The following is a 23,322-nucleotide window of genomic DNA, read 5'->3' as shown; positions in this document are numbered from 1 at the left end:
TCGTCCAGGTCATCATGGCATTTGTAGTTCTTTATGACAGCCACATTTGACATTTTAATCATTTAACAGACACTCTTATCCAGAGCGACTTACAGTAGTGAGTGCATACATTATCATACATTTTTTTTTTTCCCCCATGGGTATCGAACCCAGAACCCTGGCGTTGCAAACACCATGCTCTACCAACTGAGCCACACAGGACCAACGTTAGCAGCTAATTAGAATTTAATTTGTTGGGGGTAAACACAGGCAAATATCTTGATAAAAGTCACCTTGTCTGAGAGATTTAGTTATCAAAACGTCACGCCAGGTTAAGTCTACACAAAACAGCCCATATGTTAAGTGTTAATAAAATCCCCTATGGGTAAAATTAATAGTGGAAAAACGATTGGAACCATTTGACCTCTAGGTTTTATGGGTATTATGACTGTGGTACTCTATAGGAGGCAATGACACACCTATGGTCAAGTCCAGTCGTCTTTGCGCATTGCAAGTTAATTATCTTGGGAGTTTTAGTAAAATAACTACACGATGTTGACGTTGACTTTGATCCACTGCTCCTTGCTCTTGCGTGACTGAGTGCCTTTTTCCCAGTAGTCTGCTGGCAGCTTCTCCCTCATCCAGTCCTGTTTGGGAATCTTCTTCTTTGACACACTGTCATAGTAATCGATCTGTTGGTTGTTCATCAGACCCATGGCAGTGAACTCATGGATACCAGGCAAGTCTACTGGCTTTGACAGGGCAGTGTAGATGTAACTCAGCAATCATGTCTTTAATGGTTACACAGAGAAGCAAATTAGTTAGCCACAACTCCTGGGTAGAGATGTAAAAGAAGTTAGGTAGAGATTATGAAAAAAAATATGATAATAGATACTAGTTAGCATAGTAACGTCATAGTAATCATTTTGGTATGAAATCTAAACTATCTAATAAGTCAATCCATTATAACTTTTCTTAATTCAATGATGTATTAGACTAATTTGTTGTTCTGAAAGAGACTAAATAATACTAGAACGGAGACTAAGCACTTTTATGTGCCAGTCATACTAGTCTTATCACCTGACACCTGGCAGTTCCAACCAATCAAACGATCTAATCATGTTGCCAAGTAAAAATTATTTTCTCAGGTGTGTAGTCAATGGAACTTGCCAGCGGCAACAAGGAAACATCGCAATATAAGGACCTTCAAAACTAGCCTACCATTAAACAAAAAGTTTGAGTTGTCATCAATAATATGAACATAACATTACAATTTAAATAATATGAACAAAACAGTCTATTTCATTTAAGAAACATATATTTTTTTAACTCAGCAAGTCAGAAAAGAACAAATTCTTATTTACAATGACAGCCTAGGAACAGTGGGTTAACTAACTGCCTTGTTCAGGGGCCCCACGACAAATTTTTACCTCGTCAGCTTGGGGATTTGATCTAGCAACCTTTCAGTGACTAGCCCAACGCTCTAACCACTAGGTTACCACCTCGGCAGTAAATGAAAATGGCTTTTTAAGTTTATTATTGACTTGAAAAATAATGTAGGATATATACACTGCTCAAAAAAATTAAGGGAACACTAAAATAACACATCCTAGACCTGAATGAATGAAATAATCTTATTAAATACTTTTTTCTTTACATATTTGAATGTGATGACAACAAAATCACACAAAAATAATCAATGGAAATCCAATTTATCAACCCATGGAGTTCTAGATTTGGAGTCACACTCAAAATTAAAGTGGAAAACCAAACTACAGGCTGATCCAACTTTGATGTAATGTCTTAAAACAAGTCAGAATGAGGCTCAGTAGTGTGTGTGGCCTCCACGTGCCTGTATGACCTCCCTACAACGCCTGGGCATGCTCCTGATGAGGTTGCGGATGGTCTCCTGAGGGATCTCCTCCCAGACATGGACTAAAGCATCCGCCAACTCCTGGACAGTCTGTGGTGCAACGTGGCGTTGGTGGATGGAGCGAGACATGATGTCCCAGATGTGCGCAATTGGATTCAGGTCTGGGGAACGGGCGGGCCAGTCCATAGCATCAATGTCTTCCTCTTGCAGGAACTGCTGACACACTCCAGCCACATGAGGTTTAGCATTGTCTTGCATTAGGAGGAACCCAGGGCCAACCGCAACAGCATATGGTCTCACAAGGGGTCTGAGGATCTCATCTCGGTACCTAATGGCAGTCAGGCTACCTCTGGCGAACACATGGAGGGCTGTGCGGCCCCCCCAAAGAAATGCCACCCCACACCATGACTGACCCACCGCCAAACCGGTCATGCTGGAGGATGTTGCAGGCAGCAGAACGTTCTCCACGGCGTCTCCAGACTCTGTCACATCTGTCACATGTGCTCAGTGTGAACCTGCTTTCATCTGCGAAGAGCACAGGGCGCCAGTGGCGAATTTGCCAATCTTGGTGTTCTCTGGCAAATGCCAAACGTCCTGCACGGTGTTGGGCTGTAAGCACAACCCCCACCTGTGGACGTCGGGCTCTCATACCACCCTCATGGAGTCTGTTTCTGACCGTTTGAGCAGACACATGCACATTTGTGGCCTGCTGGAGGTCATTTTGCAGGGCTCTGGCAGTGCTTCTCCTGCTCCTCCTTGCACAAAGGCAGAGGTAGCGGTCCTGCTGTTGGGTTGTTGCCCTCCTACGGCCTCCTCCACATCTCCTGATGTACTGGCCTGTCTCCTGGTAGCGCCTCCATGCTCTGGACATTACGCTGACAGACACAGCAAACCTTCTTGCCACAGCTCACATTGATGTGCCATCCTGGATGAGCTGCACTACCTGAGCCACTTGTGTGGGTTGTAGACTCCGTCTCATGCTACCACTAGAGTGAAAGCACCGCCAGCATTCAAAAGTGACCAAAACATCAGCCAGGAAGCATAGGAACTGAGAAGTGGTCTGTGGTCACCACCTGCAGAACCACTCCTTTATTGGGGGTGTCTTGCTAATTGCCTATAATTTCCACCTGTTGTCTATTCCATTTGCACAACAGCATGTGAAATTTATTGTCAATCAGTGTTGCTTCCTAAGTGGACAGTTTGATTTCACAGAAGTGTGATTGACTTGGAGTTACATTATGTTGTTTAAGTGTTCCCTTTATTTTTTTGAGCAATGTATATATACAGTATTTATATGGCTCTGCCAAGCGCTTTTATTTTCACTTATGATACATTTTCTAGAAGTAAAATTATTCTTACAAAATACGTTTTCAACACTCACATGTATTGTATGTCCTGAAAATATACAAGTATACACAATTCTGTCTAATTTAAGTCCGCCCCACGATGCTATGACTGTGTGCTCTTAGCTTTCTCTAACAAGTAAACTCCTGTGTTGATCCTGATCATTAAGTTGAACAGGTGTTGCACAAAATCCAAAGTCTGTTCTCTGATGAAACTGTACTTCATAAGCAATAGTCAATACCTTGTCTTTGCACACCATTCATAATCAGAACGCACATTTTTGTTTGTTGTTGCTTACAATTCTGTTATCATTAGCCAATAATATCCTCCTGTAGATAAATTCATGTGCAACAGGCTATACTTTTGGATCTTTAAAAAAATATGCCTGGTAGACCCTATTTTCAATTATAGAACGTGCAAAAAAGGGGCTTTTATACGTTTTTTTTATTCAGAAAAACAAATCATACAGAATGTTTCAAAAGCAGTACAGGTTACATATATTGTGTGTGTGTGTGTGTGTGTGTGTGTGTGTACGTCTGTGGGCATGTATGTATGCAATAAGTCATGTAACATAGTGGTTTAGTGAATTGTAACAGAGTAATGCCATGAGAAATTAATGAAATAATTTTGTGAATGCATTTAGTCCACAGGTAAAGTTCATAACACCTTTCACATTCATAAAAAACGCTGACAAAGTTTCTGGCATAAGATAAAAAAATATATTTTTGTCTCGAGCTTCAAGACTGCATGTTGGAATTATTTGTGTTCTCCATAAATAAATGTTTACAAGGTGATATTAAAAGAAACTCCACTGCAAATGAATTCAAGAGTGTAGCTTTGTCTTAGCTTGGAAACCCAGTGAACGGTTTTGAAATGGGCCCTAGATTGAAATAGGGTTGGCTTGCCTTCTCTAGTCACTCGGAGGCTCAGTCACTGGTATACTTTACAAAGCCATTTTGGGTTTACTACCATTTAATTTGGGCATTTTTATTATTCAGAAATGTGATGGGAACTCTCTTTGTTCGCAGGACTTTATCCTGCTGACTGTTCCAAATGTCCGAACTGAATTTGGTAAAAAGGCTTTTATGTACTCTGCACCATCGGCTTGGAACGCCTTCCAAAATAGTTTTAAACTGGAAGAACTTGTCCCGATTGGTGTTTTTAAATCATTGATGAAGGATTTTGTTGCCGATTCCTTGACCTGTCAATGTTTTTCATTTGCCATTTTATGATATCATTATGGCCACTACCATAAATGGTTTTTACTTTTAGTTTTTCATGTCGTCTGTCTGTAATTGTATATGACTTGGTGCTGCCTATCTTGGCCAGGATAAACAATCATAACAAACGATATTGCAAATACCCAAAGTATTATCAATGCTCTATATTAAACAACATAATAATTTGTACATAAATTTGCAGAAACGTAAAACAAGATATTGTTTGGCCAGAGGTATCAAAACATATCAGCATATACCTCTAGGCTTATATAACCCTGAAGCATTATACAAATACCTTAAAGATGCCTCTAAGAAACATCCATTGCAACAGTAAAATAATGAAATACACAACAGAATACATTCACTATTATCCCCCATAGTACAAAAGTTAACCTATTCTATTCTGTGCAAATAATAAATATTCCAAACAGTCTGGCACAGTTGTGGGATGCGATAGATCCTAAATGAATACAACCACTAGCATAAAAAAAACAGTTTCAAGCAATGAGCCTGAAGCCATAGATGAGAACATTTAAAATGTTGATGAACTATTAGGCTATTTCTTCACAGTATAAGCGCAGCAATGCGCACATAGCAGTAGGCTATAAATGCAAATGTTCCATTAGCAGGAAAACACTATTCTCAAAAGTGACCACAAATGCGATAACGCATGTAATGCTTCTTTTTGTATATAAAGATGCATATTTATGGTGAAAATGATCTTCCCCAAACTTCAAACTCACACACTCTGTGAAGACAAAGGAGCTCTCCAAACAGGTCAGAGACAAAGTTGTGGAGAAGTACAGATCAGGGTTGGGTTATAAAAAAATATCTGAAACTTTGAACATCCCACAGAGCACCATTAAATCCGTTATTAAAAAATGGAAAGAATATGGCACCTCAACAAACCTGCTAATAGAGGGCCACCCACCAAAACTCACAGACCAGGCAAGGAGGGCATAAATCAGAGGCAATAAAGAGACCAAAGATTACCCAGAAGGAGCTGCAAAGCTCCACAGTGGAGATTGGAGTATCTGTCCATCGGACCACTTTAAGCCGTACACTCCACAGAGCTGGGCTTTACAGAAGAGTGGCCAGAAAAAAAGCCATTGCTTAAAGTGTTCGCCAAAAGACATGTGGGAGACTCCCCAAACATATGGAAGAAGGTACTCTGGTCAGATGAGACTAAAATTGAGTTTTTCGGCCATCAAGATAAACGCTATGTCTGGCGCAAACCCAACACCTCTCATCACCCCGAGATGAATAGCTACGCACACTCCAATTTTCCGTTTTTTTTGTCTTATTTCTTGCTTGTTCCACAAGAAAAATATTTTGCATCTTCAAAGTGGTAGGCATGTTGTAAATCAATGATACAAACCCCCCCAAAATCTATTTTAATTCCATGTTGTAAGGCAACAATATAGGAATAATGTCAAGGGGGTGAATACTAGAGGACGACCGATTATGATTTTTCACTGCCGCTACCGATTATTGGAGGCCCAAAAAAAAGCCGCTACCGATTATTCGGCCGATTATTGTTATGATTTATTTTATTTTTACATGTGTATATATATATATACACACACACACACACAGCTCTGAAGTGACAACGATACTGAAGAGTCTGCTTAGGAGACAAATACTCTCAACTGTTTGAACAATAAAAATAGAGTTTAAGTTACCTGTGATGAATGCTGAAAACAAAAACTGTAATTTCTATATGCAGGAAATCCTATTTTAATAATGGGCATGGTAAGAATTGACTACCAAAGTGCGAGTCACAATTCCCATGACATTTATGACTTCATTTATTCCATAGGATATTTTTAGATTAACTTAAAATAAGGTCTGTGTTTGGTTTAGGCTTACACCACCTTGCCAATTTTATAACTGTGTAGATATCCATAGGATATAACTCTGATCAATATAAGCGAAGATCATTTTTTTTGTAAAGGGGATTTATGAAAATATGTTGACAAACGTTACCTAGTGAGATTTACACGGGTATCAAAACGCCGAGGCGGTTTAAGCACAAAACACAGACCTTATTAGAAGTAGATCAAGACATTCTCTATGGAAGACATGAACGGTAAAATAACGAAGGAACCCCTTTCAAGTTCAGCCGCAAGTTATTACAGGAATTATGACGCGTCGACTATTTCTCTCTAAATCATATATCTTTGACTATTACGAGCCTGCTGCTGCCTACCACCGCTCAGTCAGACTGCTCTATCAAATATCAAATCATAGACTTAACTATAATATAATAAACCTTAGGTCATTAATATGGTCAAATCCGGAAACTATCATCTCGAAAACATTATTCTTTCAGTGACATACGGAACCGTTCCGTATTTTATCTAATGGGTGGCATCCATAAGTCTAAATATTCCTGTTACATCGCACAACCTACAATGTTATTTCATAGTTCGCAACAAGCCAGGCGGCCCAAACTGCTGCATATACCCTGACTCTGTTTGCAAGAGAAGTGACACATTTTCCCTAGTTAAAAGAAATTCATGTTAGCAGGCAATATTAACTAAATATGCAGGTTTAAAAATATATACTAGTGTATTGATTTTAAGAAAGACATTGATGTTTATGGTTAGGTACACGTCGGAGCAAAGACAGTCCTTTTTCGCGAATGCGCACCACATCGATTATATGCAAAGCAGGACAGGCTAGATAAACTAGTAATATCATCAACCAAGTGTAGTTAACTAGTGTTTATGATTGATTGATTGTTTTTTTTTATAAGATAAGTTTAATGCTAACTAGCAACTTACCTTGGCAATGTAAAGCAGGTGGTTAGAGCGTTGGGCTAGTTAACGTAAGGTTGCATCCCCAAGCTGACAAGGTAAAAATCTGTCGTTCTGCCGTCATTGAAAATAAGAATGTGTTCTTAACTGACTTGCCTAGTTAAATAAAGGTTGTTTTTTTTATCGGCAAATCGGTGGCCAAAAATACCGATTACCGATTGTTATGAAAACTTGAAATCGGCCCTAATTAATCGGCCATTCCGATTAATCGGTCGACCTCTAGTGAATACTTTCGCAAGCCACTGTATATCATTCAAGTGATAGTCATCATTCAAGGCTAATATTGTCACCCATCAGACTATTCTTGATTTAATGTTGTCTTTACATATATTAAATAATATATGTGTGAAATTTGTTTTGATTTAGAATGGACCATTATCATGCACTTGTATAGAAACAGGGACAGCTGAAACAAATGCGTCAGTAGGCCATACTCCTGTTTTAAAGTGAAGCAATGTGCTTAATACTAGGATAGTTGAGAAATAAAATATAGTAGACCTAGCATATAGAAAGCTGATGGAATCCTATTTTTAATAATGACCATCATTCTGTTTCCTCACGCAATTGCATAGCCTATAGAAATGTTTGAGCATCATGACCTCTAGGGCTCTCGTGAAATGTTTGATTCGATTTTTGAATACATTTGCATTGATCTCAGAGTGATTAAAGGGACAATAGAGTTAGCCAGTTTGGTAGGATACTAATGACCATCAGCAGCATCAGACCTTGGAGAAGTCTAATTAACGTGACTAAATGGTCATGTGGAATTTGACTGCCGTCATGACTCGTGGCCACACCGAAACAGCTCTAGCCATACTATAAAATGATGAAATGAATTGACTGTCCTTCATGGTCCGGTCAGGAAGTTTGGCCACCAACGGTCATCTAGACACCTGCACATAAATAGACAACATGGAAAAGATGTGCATTATTAGATTGAACACATACATTACAGTGCAATGTTGTAAAATATTACCCATGACAATAATTGACATGACTCAGCTCTAATTACAAATGGATGGTGTCAAATACCACCTATGAATTTGTTCTTAACTGACTTGCCTAGTTAAATAAAGGTTGAATAAAAATGTTATTAAATTAACCAACCAGTGGTTTGGATCTTTAACTTTATCTTTTGGTGATAAAACAAGTGTTATCTGTGACATTTTGAAAGTGATATTCCTTATGTTCTAAACTGTCTATTTATTGACAAATGCAAACTTTGTAAGATCAACAAAGGAAATGTATTTATTACATTAAAGTAACCAATTCTAAGTGACAAACCAAAGCAGCATATAATTCATACTCATTTTATGCTATCTCCATAATTACTCGTTAGGAAATTATTTTGGTAATAAACAAGCAACATTTAAATATTAGAGGAACCAGAAGAACCCTTTGAGACTTGAGTTGGATATCACTGAATTATTCAACCATCCAAATTGCAAGTTGAAGAGATGACAGAAGGGTTGATATCAATCTAGACTTACTTCCCTTAGGCAGCATTGACTTCTTAACGTCCTCCCCACTGCCACTGTCTGAGGACCCTGCGTTCTGACTGCCTTTACCTGAAATAGTGTCAGAGGGAAACTGTCTTTCTACAGTCTCAAAGTAATTAGTAAACAAATACAATCTAAGTCTTGGATTGATATTAAGTATGGACACATGACTGTAAGTCACTTTGGATAAAAGCGTCTGCTTAATGTATTTTATTTTTTATTATGGGTCAACGGATATTAGATTACCAGAGTCTGATGAGGTTCTGCTTTCATCATCTTTGGCTAATAAAAGGGAGAAAACAGTCACTCATTTCATTCCAGATATTACTAAAATATCTGTTTCAGTACAAGAAGATCATGTTGTAATAGGATAAATGGGTCCTTATTCAAAACCCAATGGGAAATCTAAACAGTATTGGTTGTTACATAGAACACCTTTTTAAGTTTGATTGTTGTTCTGATATTAAAGCATCATATTGTCCTTATAACTAATGTCAAAAGTATGTTATATGTAACATTCAATGTGTTGATAAATGACATGTACAGTGCATTCGGAAAGTATTCAGACCCCTTCCCTTTTTACCACATTTTGTTAAGTTTCAGCCTTATTATAAAATTGATAAAATTACATTTGTTTCTCATCAATCTACACACAATACCCCATAATGAAAAAGCAATACATTTTTAGCTAATTTATGAAGATAAAAAAAATAACAGAAATACCTTATTTACCCAAGTATTCAGACCCTTTGCTATAAGAATCGAAATTGAGCTCAGGTGCATCATATTTCCATTAATCATCCTTGAGATGTTTCTACAACTTGATTGGGGTCATCTGGTGGTAAATTCAATTGATTGGGCATGATTTGGGAAGGCACACGCCTGTCTATATAAGGTCCCACAGGTGACAGTGCATGTTCGAGCAAAAACCAAGCCATGAGGTTGAAGGAATTGTCCTGGGGTAGGGTACCAAAAAAATGTCTGCTGCATTGAAGTTCCCAAAGAACAGTGGCCTCCATCATTCTTAAATGGAAGAAGTTTGGAACCACCAAGACTCTTCCTAGAGCTGGCCACCTGGAGAAGGGCGTGACCAAGAACCTAACTGTCACTCTTACAGAGCACCAGAGATCCTATGCGGAGATGCGAGAACCTTCCAGAAGGACAACCATCTTTGCAGCACTCCACCAATCAGGCCTTTATGGTAGTGGCCAGATGGAAGCCACTCCTCAGTTAAAGGACATGACAGCTTGCTTGGAGTTTCCCGAAAGGCACTAAAAGGACTCTCAGACCATGAGAAACAAGATACTTTGCTCTGATGAAACCAAGATTGAACTCTTTGGCCTGAATGCCAAGTGTCACGTCGGGAAGAAACCTGGCACCATCCCTACGGTGAAGCATGGTGGTGGCAGCATCATGCTGTGGGGATGTTTTTCAGCGGCAGGGACTGGGGAGATTAGTCAGAATCGAGGGTAAGATGAGTGGAGCAAAGTACAGAAAACCTTAGGACCTCAGACTGGGGCAAAGGTTCACCTTCCAACAGGCCAACGACCCTAAGCACACAGCCAAGACAACGCAGGATTGGCTTCGGGACAAGGCTCTGAATGTCCTTGAGTGACCCAACAGGAGCCCAGACTTGAACCTGATCGAACATCTCTGGAGACCTGAAAATAAATGTGAATCGATGCTCCCCATTCAACCTGACAGTGCTTGAGAGGATCTGCAGAGAAAAATGGGAAAAACTCCCCAAATACAGGCATGCCAAGCTTATAGCGTCATACCCAAGAAGACTTGAGGCTGTAATCGCTGCCAAAGGTGCTTCAACAAAGTACTAAGTAAAGGTTTAAATGTCTTATTTCAGTTTCACATTTTCCATAATTTGCAAAAATGTCTAAACCGGTTTTTGCTTTGTCATTATGGGGTATTGTGTTGTTGGGTTTTGAGAATATGAAATATACTAATTCAAGTCACTGATGAAGTGCTAAGGTTTAGAGGGTAACACCAGAAGTTAAGGGTTATATGAGGAAGGTATATAGTGGGTGCAACTAAGCTTCGAATGTGTTGAGTGCAGGGAACACCATCGCATGTAGCAGTACTGATAAACCGTTGAAGGCTCATATCACTTAGCTCCCTGCTTAGCAAGAATGATGGAGGACGAGGAGACTCCACCCAAAGTGGGGTATGAATACTACCACGGGGGAAGCCATGTCTGTGTCTGAATTACAGCTGTATCGACCCTTTGGGAGGAATTAAACTTGGTTAAGCTTCTCTTGTGACAGTGAGTTATTTACTCTGAAAATTAGAACCTAACAGTGTCCAGATTGAAGAGGGAGGGAAAAAAAATGTAATCCATTTTAGAATAAGGCTGTAACGTAACAAAATGTTGAAAAAGTCAAGGGGTCTGAATACTTTTCGAATGCACTGTATACAGACAGAGGGAGAGACTGTGATACTAACCTCTAGTTCTCAAGCCATGAATCACTTTAATGTGTAAAGAGAAAAATGAATAGAAATGTTAAATTCATATAGATTTTGGCCGTAGTGCCCACCTTTCATAGTAGTACTTTAGATAAAACTTTTCTTAACATTTAACGACAAAAACATTTAATTGTTAATTGATATAAATCAAGACCTACCAATTGTCCCTCTTCTGTGCAGAACAAAGAGGACCACCAAGATCAGAACTACAATAAAGGTGATGACTACAGCCCCAATGACTACAGCATTGAAACTACTGCAATCACAACATTTTCCATCTGCAAAACAAAAGCCATAGTATATATAAAAAGCAACAATATGTAACCAGAAGCTAACATCAGTTTCGTTCCTGCTTCACTTGCAAAGCTGTTGTTAGTATGCTGTTCAGTTCAAATTAAGATTGCTTCCTGTGTCAATAACACTAAACCATATTAACCATCAATAACAACACTAAACCAAATTAACCATACTTTACCCCATTTTATCACAATTGGCTCCTCCAATGTTCTATGGTGGACATAACATTCATACGTTTCCTTGTCTGCCTCTGGGATCTGCACACTCATCCTGATCTGGTAGGTCTCATCATCATTGGGTAGAACTCCTGCAGACTGCACTCCATCATGTTTGGTCAATGGAACACCATTCTTCTTAATATTCATTTCTACATCTTTGGGATAGAAACCTGTGGCCATGCAGGTCAGTCGGACATGTCCTGCAGTTTTGGCTTTTTTAGCAAATGCATAGACCTTTGGAGCAGCTAAAGAGGGAATAAACAGAGAACATTATTATTTCTGATCTCACATGTACAAATGGTCGTTTTGTTAACCATTTGTTAGGCTATACTATTTAAGTACTCACAATCAGCCCTACTGAATTCTTTGTCCCCATATTCCATGAATTTGGACAGCCAGTCCACACACTCCTTCTCCAGGTAGCCCTTGGTGTACTGGTTGAGGATCTGCACCCCGTCCCACTTCCTCTTAGTCGGCAGAGCTTGATCAACTGGGGCCACCCACTGCATAGTGACATCATCAAAGGCCAGGAAGTCGTCACCATCGTAGCTGTATTGGTCGATGCCCTTTATGAATTTCACTGTGCCGTCACGCTGTTGGTCAATCTCACAGCCATGTTTCCACTGAAGAATATGCAGATCTGAGAGGAAAAACCAATAATGAAAAAGAAGGTGAATGACGCCTCTATGACAATATACATGGATAACTAATGACCTACAATTTTAAAAGATTAACGGTGAGCGTAGGACAGATTGCAGGGGTTCCCTCACTAGTGTTGTTGTGCCTCATGCGATCCATCAGGATGTTGACGTTGACTTTGAACCACTGCTCCTTGCTCTTGCGTGACTGAGTGCCTTTTTCCCAGTAGTCTGCTGGCAGCTTCTCCCTCATCCAGTTCTGTTTGGGAATCTTCTTCTTCGACACACTGTCATAGTAGTCAATCTGTTTGTTGTTCATCAGACCCATGGCATTGAACTCATGGATACCAGGCAAGTCTACTGGCTTTGACAGGGCAGTGTAGATGTAATTCAGGGAGTAGATGTCTGTAGGGAAAAACATTTAAACATTTGAGATAATTTGTCTGAATCTGCCTTCTCTCCATGTTACTCAGACAATGCTGTAAAACTTGAAACGGAAATTACTGTATGTCAAATTTTTATCTCTATCATACTGTAGGTCTGTAATGGCCAACAAAATAACGTATTCAATTAATAGTGTCAAAGAGGCTCTGCATGATGTTGTCTAAATGGTAGGTGACATAAATAACAAATAAGCCCACACTAGTGCATTAGTGAGAAGTGGGACACATTCTGCAACTTATAAATCAACCTATTTCATGTTAATATATTAAAGAGATACTTCTGGATTTTGGCAATGAGGCCCTTTATCTACTTCCCCAGTCAGATGGGTTTTGGTTTTGAATTAGACCATTTGCATTTGTGAATATGAAATTGACCTAGTATTATTAGCAGTTGAATTAAATATACTACATCTTAATCTATGTCAGAATTTCAGAAATAAATCATTATAGCAAAACCATGAAATAGTACAACCCGTCCTATTTTTTTTGTAACAAAATTCTGTATGTCAATCCAAAACATTCTGCTATAAATACAGGCAAAAAACAAATGCAAAATGGTCTCCTCCTCCATTCCACAGAAATCACATTTATAGTCAATATTCAGCTTGAATCTTTCCAAAACATGTTTCACAGGATAAATGATATGTAACATTTTAAATGAAACTTCCTTTACCTTGTACAATATTTGTTAGCAATTTTCCATGCTTTCCCCCCATTGTATATCACCATAGATATTAGACCAAAAGAATCTTGCTGAGGGAATTGTAGTATCACAAACAATGTTCCTAATCTGTTTATTACTACATTTATCTTTGATGTTAATATTGCCAATGAATACATTTTAATGTAAATCTATGTTACTTATATCAACCACAGAGGAATTTAAGAGATACAACCCCCCCTTGGAATCGCATCAAAAACAATTGCATATTCTTTTGGGGTTATTGGAATTTTAAACTTACCAAGAAATTCCCCATATGAGAGTAGATATCCATCCTCATTCAGTAACTGACCAACCAAAATAATTGTATTCTCAAATCAGTTACGAAAAAAAGAGACTTATTTTTAAATCGTATATCTTTGTTGTTCCATATAAAGTATCTGTGAGGGAAAAAATTGTGTTTATACGCTAACATCCAAGCTAAAATTGCCTGCTTATGGAATTTGGCCAACTTTACTGGGAATTTATCAACATCAAAATTACATCGAAGCAAAAATGTAAAACCACCACCAGAGTCAAATAAATACTTAGGGAAGACATTCCAAATACTGTTCTGGTTCTTAACATACTTCAGAATCCAATTTATTTAAAAAGTATTATATAGAGTATTGAAATCTAAAACGTCAGGACCTCCTTGTTCTTGGGTATTAGTGAGAATATCTTTTCGTAGATAGTGAGGCTTGTTCCTCCAAATAAAAATATAAAGAATCTTATCTAAGTCCTTTACAATTTTAGGGGATAATTAAAGTAATAAGGAGACATAAACTGATCTGGATAAGCCTTCAGCTTTGGACAATAAAACCCGATGTCACGACTTCCGCCGAAGTCGGCTCCTCTCCTTGTTCGGGCGGCGTTCGGCGGTCGGCATTCGGCGGTCGACGTCACCGGTCTTCTAGCCATCGCCGCTCCACTGTTCATTGTTCCATTTGTTTTGTCTTGTTTCCCCCCACACCTGGTTTACATTCCCTAATCACACTACATATATATTCCCTCTGTTCCCCCCATGTTTTTGTGTGGAATTGTTTTTGTTACGTTTCGTGTTACGCGCCAGGCTGGTTTTCCCCAGGTACCGTGTTGTACCCGAGTGTGTTAAATTGTTTAACTTATGCATTATTGTGACTGTCGTCGCACTTTGCACAGGTTTTTGGAGCAGTTGCGTCAGTCCGTTGTTACTTCTGTCAATTAAAGTGTGCGCCTGATCACAACTCTCCTCTTTCCTAAACCTGACTTCTTACCAGTAGCGCACAACCTAACACCTGACCATATAACAAAATATCTCTCAGCAACCAGAGGTTCAATTTCTTCTTTGTTTTCTCAATAATGGGGTTAAAGTTCAATTCACTCCTGTGTTTTTCATCCTTACATATAACAATTCCAAGATAAGTAACCTTATCTTTAATTGGGATACCATTTACTTCCTGTAAAACACAATCCCTGTCACGTATCACTTGAATAGCAGGAGGGGTGAAGTCAGGCACAGGAGACTGAGGTCCGTGAAACACACGTTTAATAAATAGTCAAAAAATGCCACAACAAGGCAGGGCGCACACGCAAATAAAATAGGAGAACATCTCCTAAATACAGTGGTACGGGACACAGCCCGGCAACCCTAATGCCTAAAAATACGCAGCGTAGAGAGGACAAACAATTCCCCTTCTTGCCAAAAAGGAATGACATAAAATAATCCCGCACAAATCCCCAAACGAAACAGACCAACTAAATACCCCACTAATTAACTAACACAGAACAGGTGCTGACCTAGACAGACATAACCAAAAGACACAGAAACATAGATCGGTGGCAGCTAGTAGGCCGGCGACAAAGACCGCCGAGCACCGCCCGACCGGGGAGAGGCGCCACCTTCTGTGGACGTTGTGACAATCCCTGAGTGGAAATAAGACTAATTTATTGATATTAATTTTCAAACCCGAAACTAAGGAAAAGTCTTCAAAACAGTTAACCGCTTTAGAAACCTCATTCCTGTTTCTTAAAAATATGGTGGTATCATCAGCCAGTTGACATACTATAAATTCATTGCCAAGTGCTGAAACACCTTGAAAATTCTGTGAATTTCCCTTCCATTAACAAAAGCCTAGGCTCCCGCAAAGTATGAACTTTTCCCTTCCTTTCTAGCTCTCTTATTCATCGGCCGCAGACGATTCCGAGCTTTTTTGTCAAATGCTGTCAGATCCTCCTCGAACCTCAGGTTGATCTTCTTTAAATAGTCATTTTTCTTTGCGCTTTTCCATGTCATATCCATTTTCCATTTTAGTCATTTAGCAGACACTCTTATCCAGAGCGACTTACAGTAGTGAATGCATACATTTCATGCATTTTTTTGTTTTCTTGTACTGGCCCCCCATGGGGCCAGTACAAGAACCCACAACCCTGGCGTTGCACACACCACGCTGGCGTTGCAAACACCATGCTCTACCAACTGAGCCACAGGAAAGGCCATCCCTCGCTGTCCTGGAGATGAATCTCATGATCACTGGTCGTGGTGGCTGGTTGTTTTCCCCATCTCTCAGCCGACCCAGGCGGTGCACTACACCCAGAGAACAACAACATTTCACTCCTCCTCCGGGACTATTGCCCTGAAAATATCCTTCACTCTTGCTTTAATGTTCTCGTCAGATATTTCTGCTATTCCATAAATTCGAAGATTCCATCTCCAACCATACCGGTCATTCTCGTTTACCTTTGACTCCATTTCAGTGAGTTTCTTCTCCTGCTTTGCAACCTGAATTTTCAATGTTGCGTTCTGCTGCTTCAGAGTTTTTACTTCCTCAGCATTGAAATCAATTGATTTCTTCAGGCTAACGATACTGATAGTGTTCTTTTTCACCAAATCCATGATGTCATCTGCGCTCGCTTTGATTTTAGCCGTGAGGATGCGGACGATGTTGTCCTGTAGCTGGCTCATTGATGGTTAACTTCTCAGCTTCTTTGGAAGTTGCTCCTTGGTTGGGGTGTTCGGGTATGAATCACATTCACCCCCCTTTTTTACACTGCAAGCATATGAGTGAGTTACAACAATGCCTCTTTTCAGGCTAACTTAACTACACAAGCTGAAACTTTTCGATAGCTAGCTTGTTCGTTGGAAATCGTCAAAAATATATTTCAATGGTTTGATTTAATTACAAAATGATTCAAAATAGCTACAGTGTATGGTTAGATATCATTTTTTTGTGGAAAAAAAAACAAATTGCAACTGCAGTCTAAAACTACAAACTTTGTGAGAAAACCCTAAAATTCTTTCTCGGCTAGAAATGTCACACCCTCTCATGCCACCATCTTGAGCCGCCCCCCCCCGTGTTTTGTTGTTGTCATATTTTTTTGGGTGGGCCGCAAGAAGAGTAGCTGCTGCTAAACAAATAAACAAATGTGTGTACAATTCCAATAGTCATTATCAGTATATAGACTACCGTATAATTGCAAACACATTACAAACATATAAACTTATTTGCACATGTTCTACTTTGTGATTAAAAAAAGTAGATAATGCTATGCCTTGTTGGTCTAAGCAAAGTAAAAAAGCTCATTAATGTATTATGTTTCCTTACAAATGTGTGTTGTTATTGCACCGTTCCTGGCCTGTAAGTGCGCAACAGCTTTCCAGTAACCGATACAATGGATGGAGGAACGCGCATAAAGGTCGACTACAAATGCTACAATGCAATTACAACAAGTAGACTATTATGCTAATATACCAAAGCAGTATATATGGTAAGCGATTTTAAAAGTTATATTTTTTATTATTATTTTGCCACGCCTGGCCGTAAACGTTTACTTTCACTTTCACATCGAGTACACAACTTACCGCTTTGACTCCGGCAAATACATTCCAGAGAAAAATATAAAACAAAAAACATCAAATTAGGTCTATACATCTTGCTAATTAAACTACAGCCGTTTTCTTCAGCTATATCCCTATTATAGTATATGTCGATGGAAAGCTCCTTCACAAATGTATGTTGCGTTGCGTTCCTTGCCCTTTGAGAATTTCTAGCCAATAGTGATGGGTCGTTCGCGAACGAGTCGGCTCTAAGAGCTGGCTCTTGTAGGTGAACGTTGGGAGCCGGCTCGCATTGGGAGCCGGTTCTACGCACAACCTACAACGGCATGCGAACTGTGCACCCAACTGTGAAGCTAGCTGTAGCAGAGCTTCGAGAAACTAGCGGGCCTGCTAGTGATAGTGGTGGAGCCAGCATCCACTCACTCAAGTAAGCCTTCTCCGCGACCCACAGCCACTCAGTCTTCTATGGACCAGTTTATGCCAAAGTCTGTCTGTAGCAAAACAAGGCCAAATTGATATTGCATTGGCTAAAATGATTGCCACCGATTTTCAGCCATTTTCGATCATGGAGGACAGAGGTTTTAGAAATTATAGCAATAGTCTAAATCCGATGTACACAATTCCAAGCAGGAAAACCCTTTCAAAATCACTTATTCCACAACTGTATGAGAGCACACAGGCTTCAGTGCGGGAAAGAGTCCAAAAAGCTACTGCAGTTTGCCTTACCACTGACTGCTGGACATCAAGGGTAACCACTTCTTAAATGTTGCATGTCACTTCATTGAAGATTTGTCGATGTCTAGCTGTCTTCTGGACTGCTTTGAGTTCAGCGACAGACACACCTCAGAGAACTTGGCAGAGGAACTGTTGAGAATGGCAAGTAGATGGAAAAGTGGTCTGTTGTGTTAGCGACAATGCAGCTAACATAACCAAAGCCATGAAAATGTTTAAATGGACCCATCATCCATGTCTCGCCCACACAATCAACCTGATTGTAAGAGATGCTCTGAAGATGATGAAACCCACTGTGGACAAAGTGAAAGCAGCTGTGGAATATATCCACAGGAGCACAGTAGGTGCTGAAAACTAAAGTCTACACAACGCCAGATGGGGATGCCTGAGCTGAGGTCTAAACAAGACTGCACTACAAGATGGAATTCAACATTTTATATGTTGAAGCGGTTTCTTGAGTCAAAGGATGCCATCATATCTACCCTGGCCATTGTCAATACACTTCTTGATGCTCTGAGCCAAGAGGAATGGGAGGTGGTGGAGGAGGTGTGCAGAGTCCTGGAACCCTTTGAGCAGGTCACTGTGGAAAGAGGTACAGTAAGCAGCTATTACTACATCATTATTTAATCCAGTATTATATATGTATATGAGCAGTAGATGAGAATGTAGTATCAGTAGACAAAACATGAACCTGAACTAATAAGTTACTGTTCTCTCTTTTCAGCTGTGTGACAGCCTCAAAAATGATACTCCTGTGTAAGGGTCTGCAGCGAATCACAGCCAGCCACCAGAGAGAAGCAAATGTAACCACAGGACATGTGACAGAGTTGATGGACACCCTATGTTCATCAATGGACAGAAAGTTCCACAAAATGGAATATAGTCACATGCTATCAGAAACCGCTGCACTTGACCACAGGTTTAAGAAGTTAGCCTTCAGTGATGCCAGAGGAATTGATGAGGCTCTTCAAAGAATAACCTCAGCAGCAGGGAGGGACAGCCACAGCAGTCAGCTGGCTCAGGCACCAGGGCAACAGGAAGAAGAGGGATCAGATGGAGTAGAAGCACCAGCAGAGGTGCCACAAACGTCTACTGTTTGGATGCTGTTTGGCGAGAGAGCAACTGGGGATGCAGCACGAAGGAATCTCTCAGCAGATGCCATAATGGAGGTCCGATCCAGTTGAATGTTTTAAGTGGGATGCTGCAGTTTTGCACATTATTTATTTTTCTTTGATATGGTGCAATATTCTATTATGCTGTTCAGATTGTATTCGTTTTGAATGGTTAGATTTGCACATTGTTTATATACATTTAAAAAGTTATACTTTTGTTAGGGTTGAACTGGCTATTTGTATGCATAACCTTTATAATATACCGGGGAAGCTATGATACAATATTAAGTATATAAACTACGGATAAATCAACTGCTGAAGACAGGAAGAACGACACCCGGCGACAGGAAGTGCGTCACTAGGCTGGGACCTGCCTGCACGCCGATGTTAGGATGAGCAAGTTTAAACCACGCTCCTCCTCCCTCTGACAGGCCAGCATTGAGCGGGAACTATCTCTGTCAGAGTATAAAAGAGAGAACAATAGAATGTGACGCCCTCTTCTGTTTGCCCTGCGAGGTATAACAGAGAGACCGTATACGAACGACATATTTACCATACACGTGTTTGCATTAATTAAAGTACAGCTAAATCAGAAGTTACTATGTGCTGACTATTTTGTTCTGATATCAGAAACGAACAGGACGCAACTTTAACACTTTAAATGCAAATGTTAAATAACATTATTTTTCATAACAAACCAATGCATTGTTAAATACATTGTGGTTAAGGTAGAGTATGATTTAATTTAATCATTTAATTAGAATTGTTTTAACACATTGTTTTAACACACAGTCAAACTATTGCAAAAAAATACAAAACATATATATAGCCGTTTGGGAGCCAAAACATTCGGCTGTTTTTGTTGAGCTGAGCCGAACGAGCCGACTCACTGAAAAGAGCCGGAATGCACATCCCTACTAGCCAATGATTTTCTAGGGCTGAAATTAACCTAGCTGTTGTCAGGTAAAATAGAGTGTAGGAGGTTTCCGCGAATGTATGCTATTGCGTCATACTGAAGAAAAATAGACTATGAAGATATAATAGCATATGTTTTACTTGAAATTAAATATTTAATAAAGTCTGTAGAATAAGTAAAGAACAAAAATAAATACATGTATTCTTACAACTCTCATTTTTATTTGACGTACTTAAACTTTTGAAAATGTTGTAACTGACAATTCATGAGTGGTAATTTCTATTTGGTGTTTATTTGCTTTCATAATATTTTATGTTTCTTAATTTAAGAGAAAATATACGTGTAATGATGTCCTATGTTCATTTGTTATTGTATTGCAATTTGACATTTAATTTAAAAAATAAAAAGGATATCAAAATACCTTTTTCACCTTAGGTCTTAAATCATGGACAACATAACATAAACATTCACATACCCTCAATCATTTTATTATGTAACAATTATGATACATTGACAGACATTTTCTGACCACTTGGTAAACTTTCTGTTTATCAGTTTGTCAGTATCTTTCTCTGATGATACATATCTCATTATAATGTACTGATTGATTGCTCTGACATAAGTGTCAATCAGTACATCTCTACTGTCAACTCATCCCTCCCTTCATCATCTTCATCCTCCAGCCCTCTACCTTACCCGTTTCCAAGTTCCCCACACTCCAGAAGTCCAAGTGCCTCCTATTTTTCCTGACCCCTCCCTCCTTTTTTACTTCCTTCCGAAGCGGAACCCGAAGCCTCCCTTCTCTCTGTTGAAAGCCTGAAGCCCGCCGGCGATGGATGTGAGAGCTTCGTTCCTCTTTCCTCCCCCCTCTCCTTCCTCTTCTCCCCCCTCTTGGTAGTGCAGAGTGTCCATAGGGTGACCGGGGAAGGGACCCAGCGGCCTCCTCTCCAGATCCCCCCTCTGGCCCCTCATCAAGCCCTTCTGTCCCCAGCTGTTCTCTGCCACCAGCTCCCTGAGCAGGCCCAGGCGTGGGTCCTCTGGTCCCAGCTCCAGCAGCTGCCCCCAAGAGCGGAGGCCCGCTGCAGCTACAGCCCCTGGGACATCGAGGGAGGCTTGGAGCTGGAGTAAGTCAGCCTCCCACTCAGGGTTCTCCAATGTGGGCAGGATGGCAAGGGGGAAGTGGGGGTGCCCGTGTGCCCCAGGGATGGGAACCAGCAGAGCCAGTGAGAAAAGAGTGAGCATCGGCTGAGAGGCACAGAGAAGGAACGAAGATAGTCTCATCTATAGGTTGTTGGAAAGATAAAGTAGTTGTGAAAAATAATCACAAAATGTAAATAGAGTCAATGCATCATAAATTGCAAACCTATCCAGATATTTGCAAGCCCTGATTCTTAGGGCCCTGTTAAAGAATGATACAAAATGAACTGTGTGGGGCAAGAAACCTCAACTTCATAACAGAGCATTCCTCCTTCCCCCACAAAAATGTAATTTTACCCTGAAATAGCACTAAGTGGGTTAGATAAGATAGGACAGCAGCACACAAAATGCACACCTAACATGCAGATTTCTACAGATATTTAGTTAGAACTATTTACTATGTAAGCACTGAATCATATGTACCTGTTGACAATATTATTACACAGAAATAAACAGAATATCAACATCCACACCTAATACCAACCACATAAGCATTGATATATCCATTGGCTTACCTTGTAGAGTTTTCAGTGTTTCTGCCTTGACATTCCCCTGACCCTTTAAATACCCCATAAATTAAGAGTTTATCAGCTGACAGCATCGTGTCCTCTGTCCCTGATTGGTTCATCGGGCCCTTGACGCACAAGTGTAACGCAACTCTGACATCTACATTCTTCTGGCTTGGAAACAGGTCTTACTTAACTGATGGACTCTAAAGTGCCCAATTATTGTGCTTGATTGTGAAGTGAATCATTAGGATTTGAAGAAACCTCCTTAAGGTCTCAGTCATTAAGGTCATCTCACAGGGAGGACACAGACACACCTGAAAGAATTCCATTGTCCGGTTCCTGACATAATCCCAATCATTACAGACATAGTTCATAAATACTCTGGATCAGTCACTTTTCCCAATTGAACGATTCTAGTAAAAACGTCATTCCAACACGAAAGATAACTTCTCTTTTGCTTTCTGTTTGCCATGTAAAGATCCTCATTTTTATATGGGTAGTCAAATGTTTTTGTTTGTTTTCTTATCAGTATATTGGTACCCAAGTTCATGTCATTGTCTGGTGTTGTTGGGTGTCTACAAAATATCCTATTCTGGGCAGTGGGTAATTGGTATTATGCAATCGTAAGTGGTTTATTGAGGTCACACCTACACTATACATTTTATTAATTATTTAACAGAGCGGTTATCCTCACAGAGGACAGTCCTGTGTGCTTAGTAAATTCTCCTTTCAAAGAAATTCTCTGGTACTTTTGTATACTTTTTAGCCAGTAGTTCTGAAAGTAGTAATTACAAGCCAAAAGTGGGCCCTGAAAATTGCTTCCTATGTCCTGTGTGTGCAGATATGCGCTCCCTCTCTCGTTCTGCTGTGTGCATCTCACTTGCTGTTACTCAAATGGCAAGGGGATGAAGCTCATTGGCTGAAACTCAAATTGCTAGGGGCTGTTATGGGCCATGTTGAGGAAAATGTTGCTCTGCAGCTTCCAGAAAAAAGTCGCTTTCAAACTAGGAATTTTGTCACCAGTTGAGGTGAAACAGCATACCACCCTACATCCCACTGCTGGCTTGTTTCTGAAGCTAAGCAGGGTTGGTCCTGGATGGGAGACCAGGTGGTGTTGGAGGGCCAGTATGAGGCACTCTCTACTCCAAAAAAAATACCCCAAGGCAGAGATTGGGGACATTGCCCTGTGTAGGGTGCTGTCTTTTGGATGGGGTGTCAAACGGGTGTCCTGACTCTCTGTGGTCACTAAAGATCTCATGGCACTTATTGTAAGAGTCGGGCTGTTAACCCCAGTGTCCTGGCTAAATTCCCAATCTGGACATCATACAGTCACCTAATCATACCTAGTTTACAATTGGCTCATTCATCCCCTTTAACTGTTCCCCAGGTCGTTGCTGTAAATGAGAATGTGTTCTCAGTCAACTTACCTGGTAAAATATGGGTAAATTAAAAAAAAAAAAAAAAATTCTGCTCATTGATCATGAATGAACTACACATTGAAACATCCAGCCCAAAGGAGGTTTAAAAAAAATAC

General features: G+C 40.0%; 2 protein-coding genes across 2 annotated transcripts; both read right to left on the bottom strand.

The window, feature by feature from the left end:
* Positions 1-7,455: 7,455 nt before the first annotated feature.
* Positions 7,456-17,576, bottom strand: LOC106588378 (major histocompatibility complex class I-related gene protein). Its single transcript, XM_014177293.2, has 9 exons — positions 17,347-17,576; positions 12,495-12,767; positions 12,071-12,364; positions 11,685-11,969; positions 11,368-11,487; positions 11,189-11,212; positions 8,981-9,016; positions 8,726-8,803; positions 7,456-8,128 (listed from the first exon to the last, which is right to left on the bottom strand). The coding sequence occupies exons 1-9, from the start codon at positions 17,414-17,416 to the stop codon at positions 8,121-8,123; spliced, it is 1,188 nt and encodes a 395-aa protein (XP_014032768.2). The 5' UTR covers positions 17,417-17,576; the 3' UTR covers positions 7,456-8,120.
* Positions 17,577-20,548: 2,972 nt separating this feature from the next.
* qrfp (pyroglutamylated RFamide peptide) lies at positions 20,549-21,384 on the bottom strand. The gene has a single exon (XM_045709640.1). The coding sequence runs from the start codon at positions 21,361-21,363 to the stop codon at positions 20,848-20,850; it is 516 nt and encodes a 171-aa protein (XP_045565596.1). The 5' UTR covers positions 21,364-21,384; the 3' UTR covers positions 20,549-20,847.
* Between the last annotated feature and the right edge of the window lie 1,938 nt (positions 21,385-23,322).

The sequence above is a fragment of the Salmo salar genome, chromosome ssa27 (assembly GCF_905237065.1).
Source record: "Salmo salar chromosome ssa27, Ssal_v3.1, whole genome shotgun sequence".
In the NCBI taxonomy this organism is placed as follows: domain Eukaryota; kingdom Metazoa; phylum Chordata; class Actinopteri; order Salmoniformes; family Salmonidae; genus Salmo; species Salmo salar.
The sequence above is the reverse complement of the archived record's forward strand: the minus strand, read 5'-3'. Positions and strand labels throughout refer to the sequence as shown.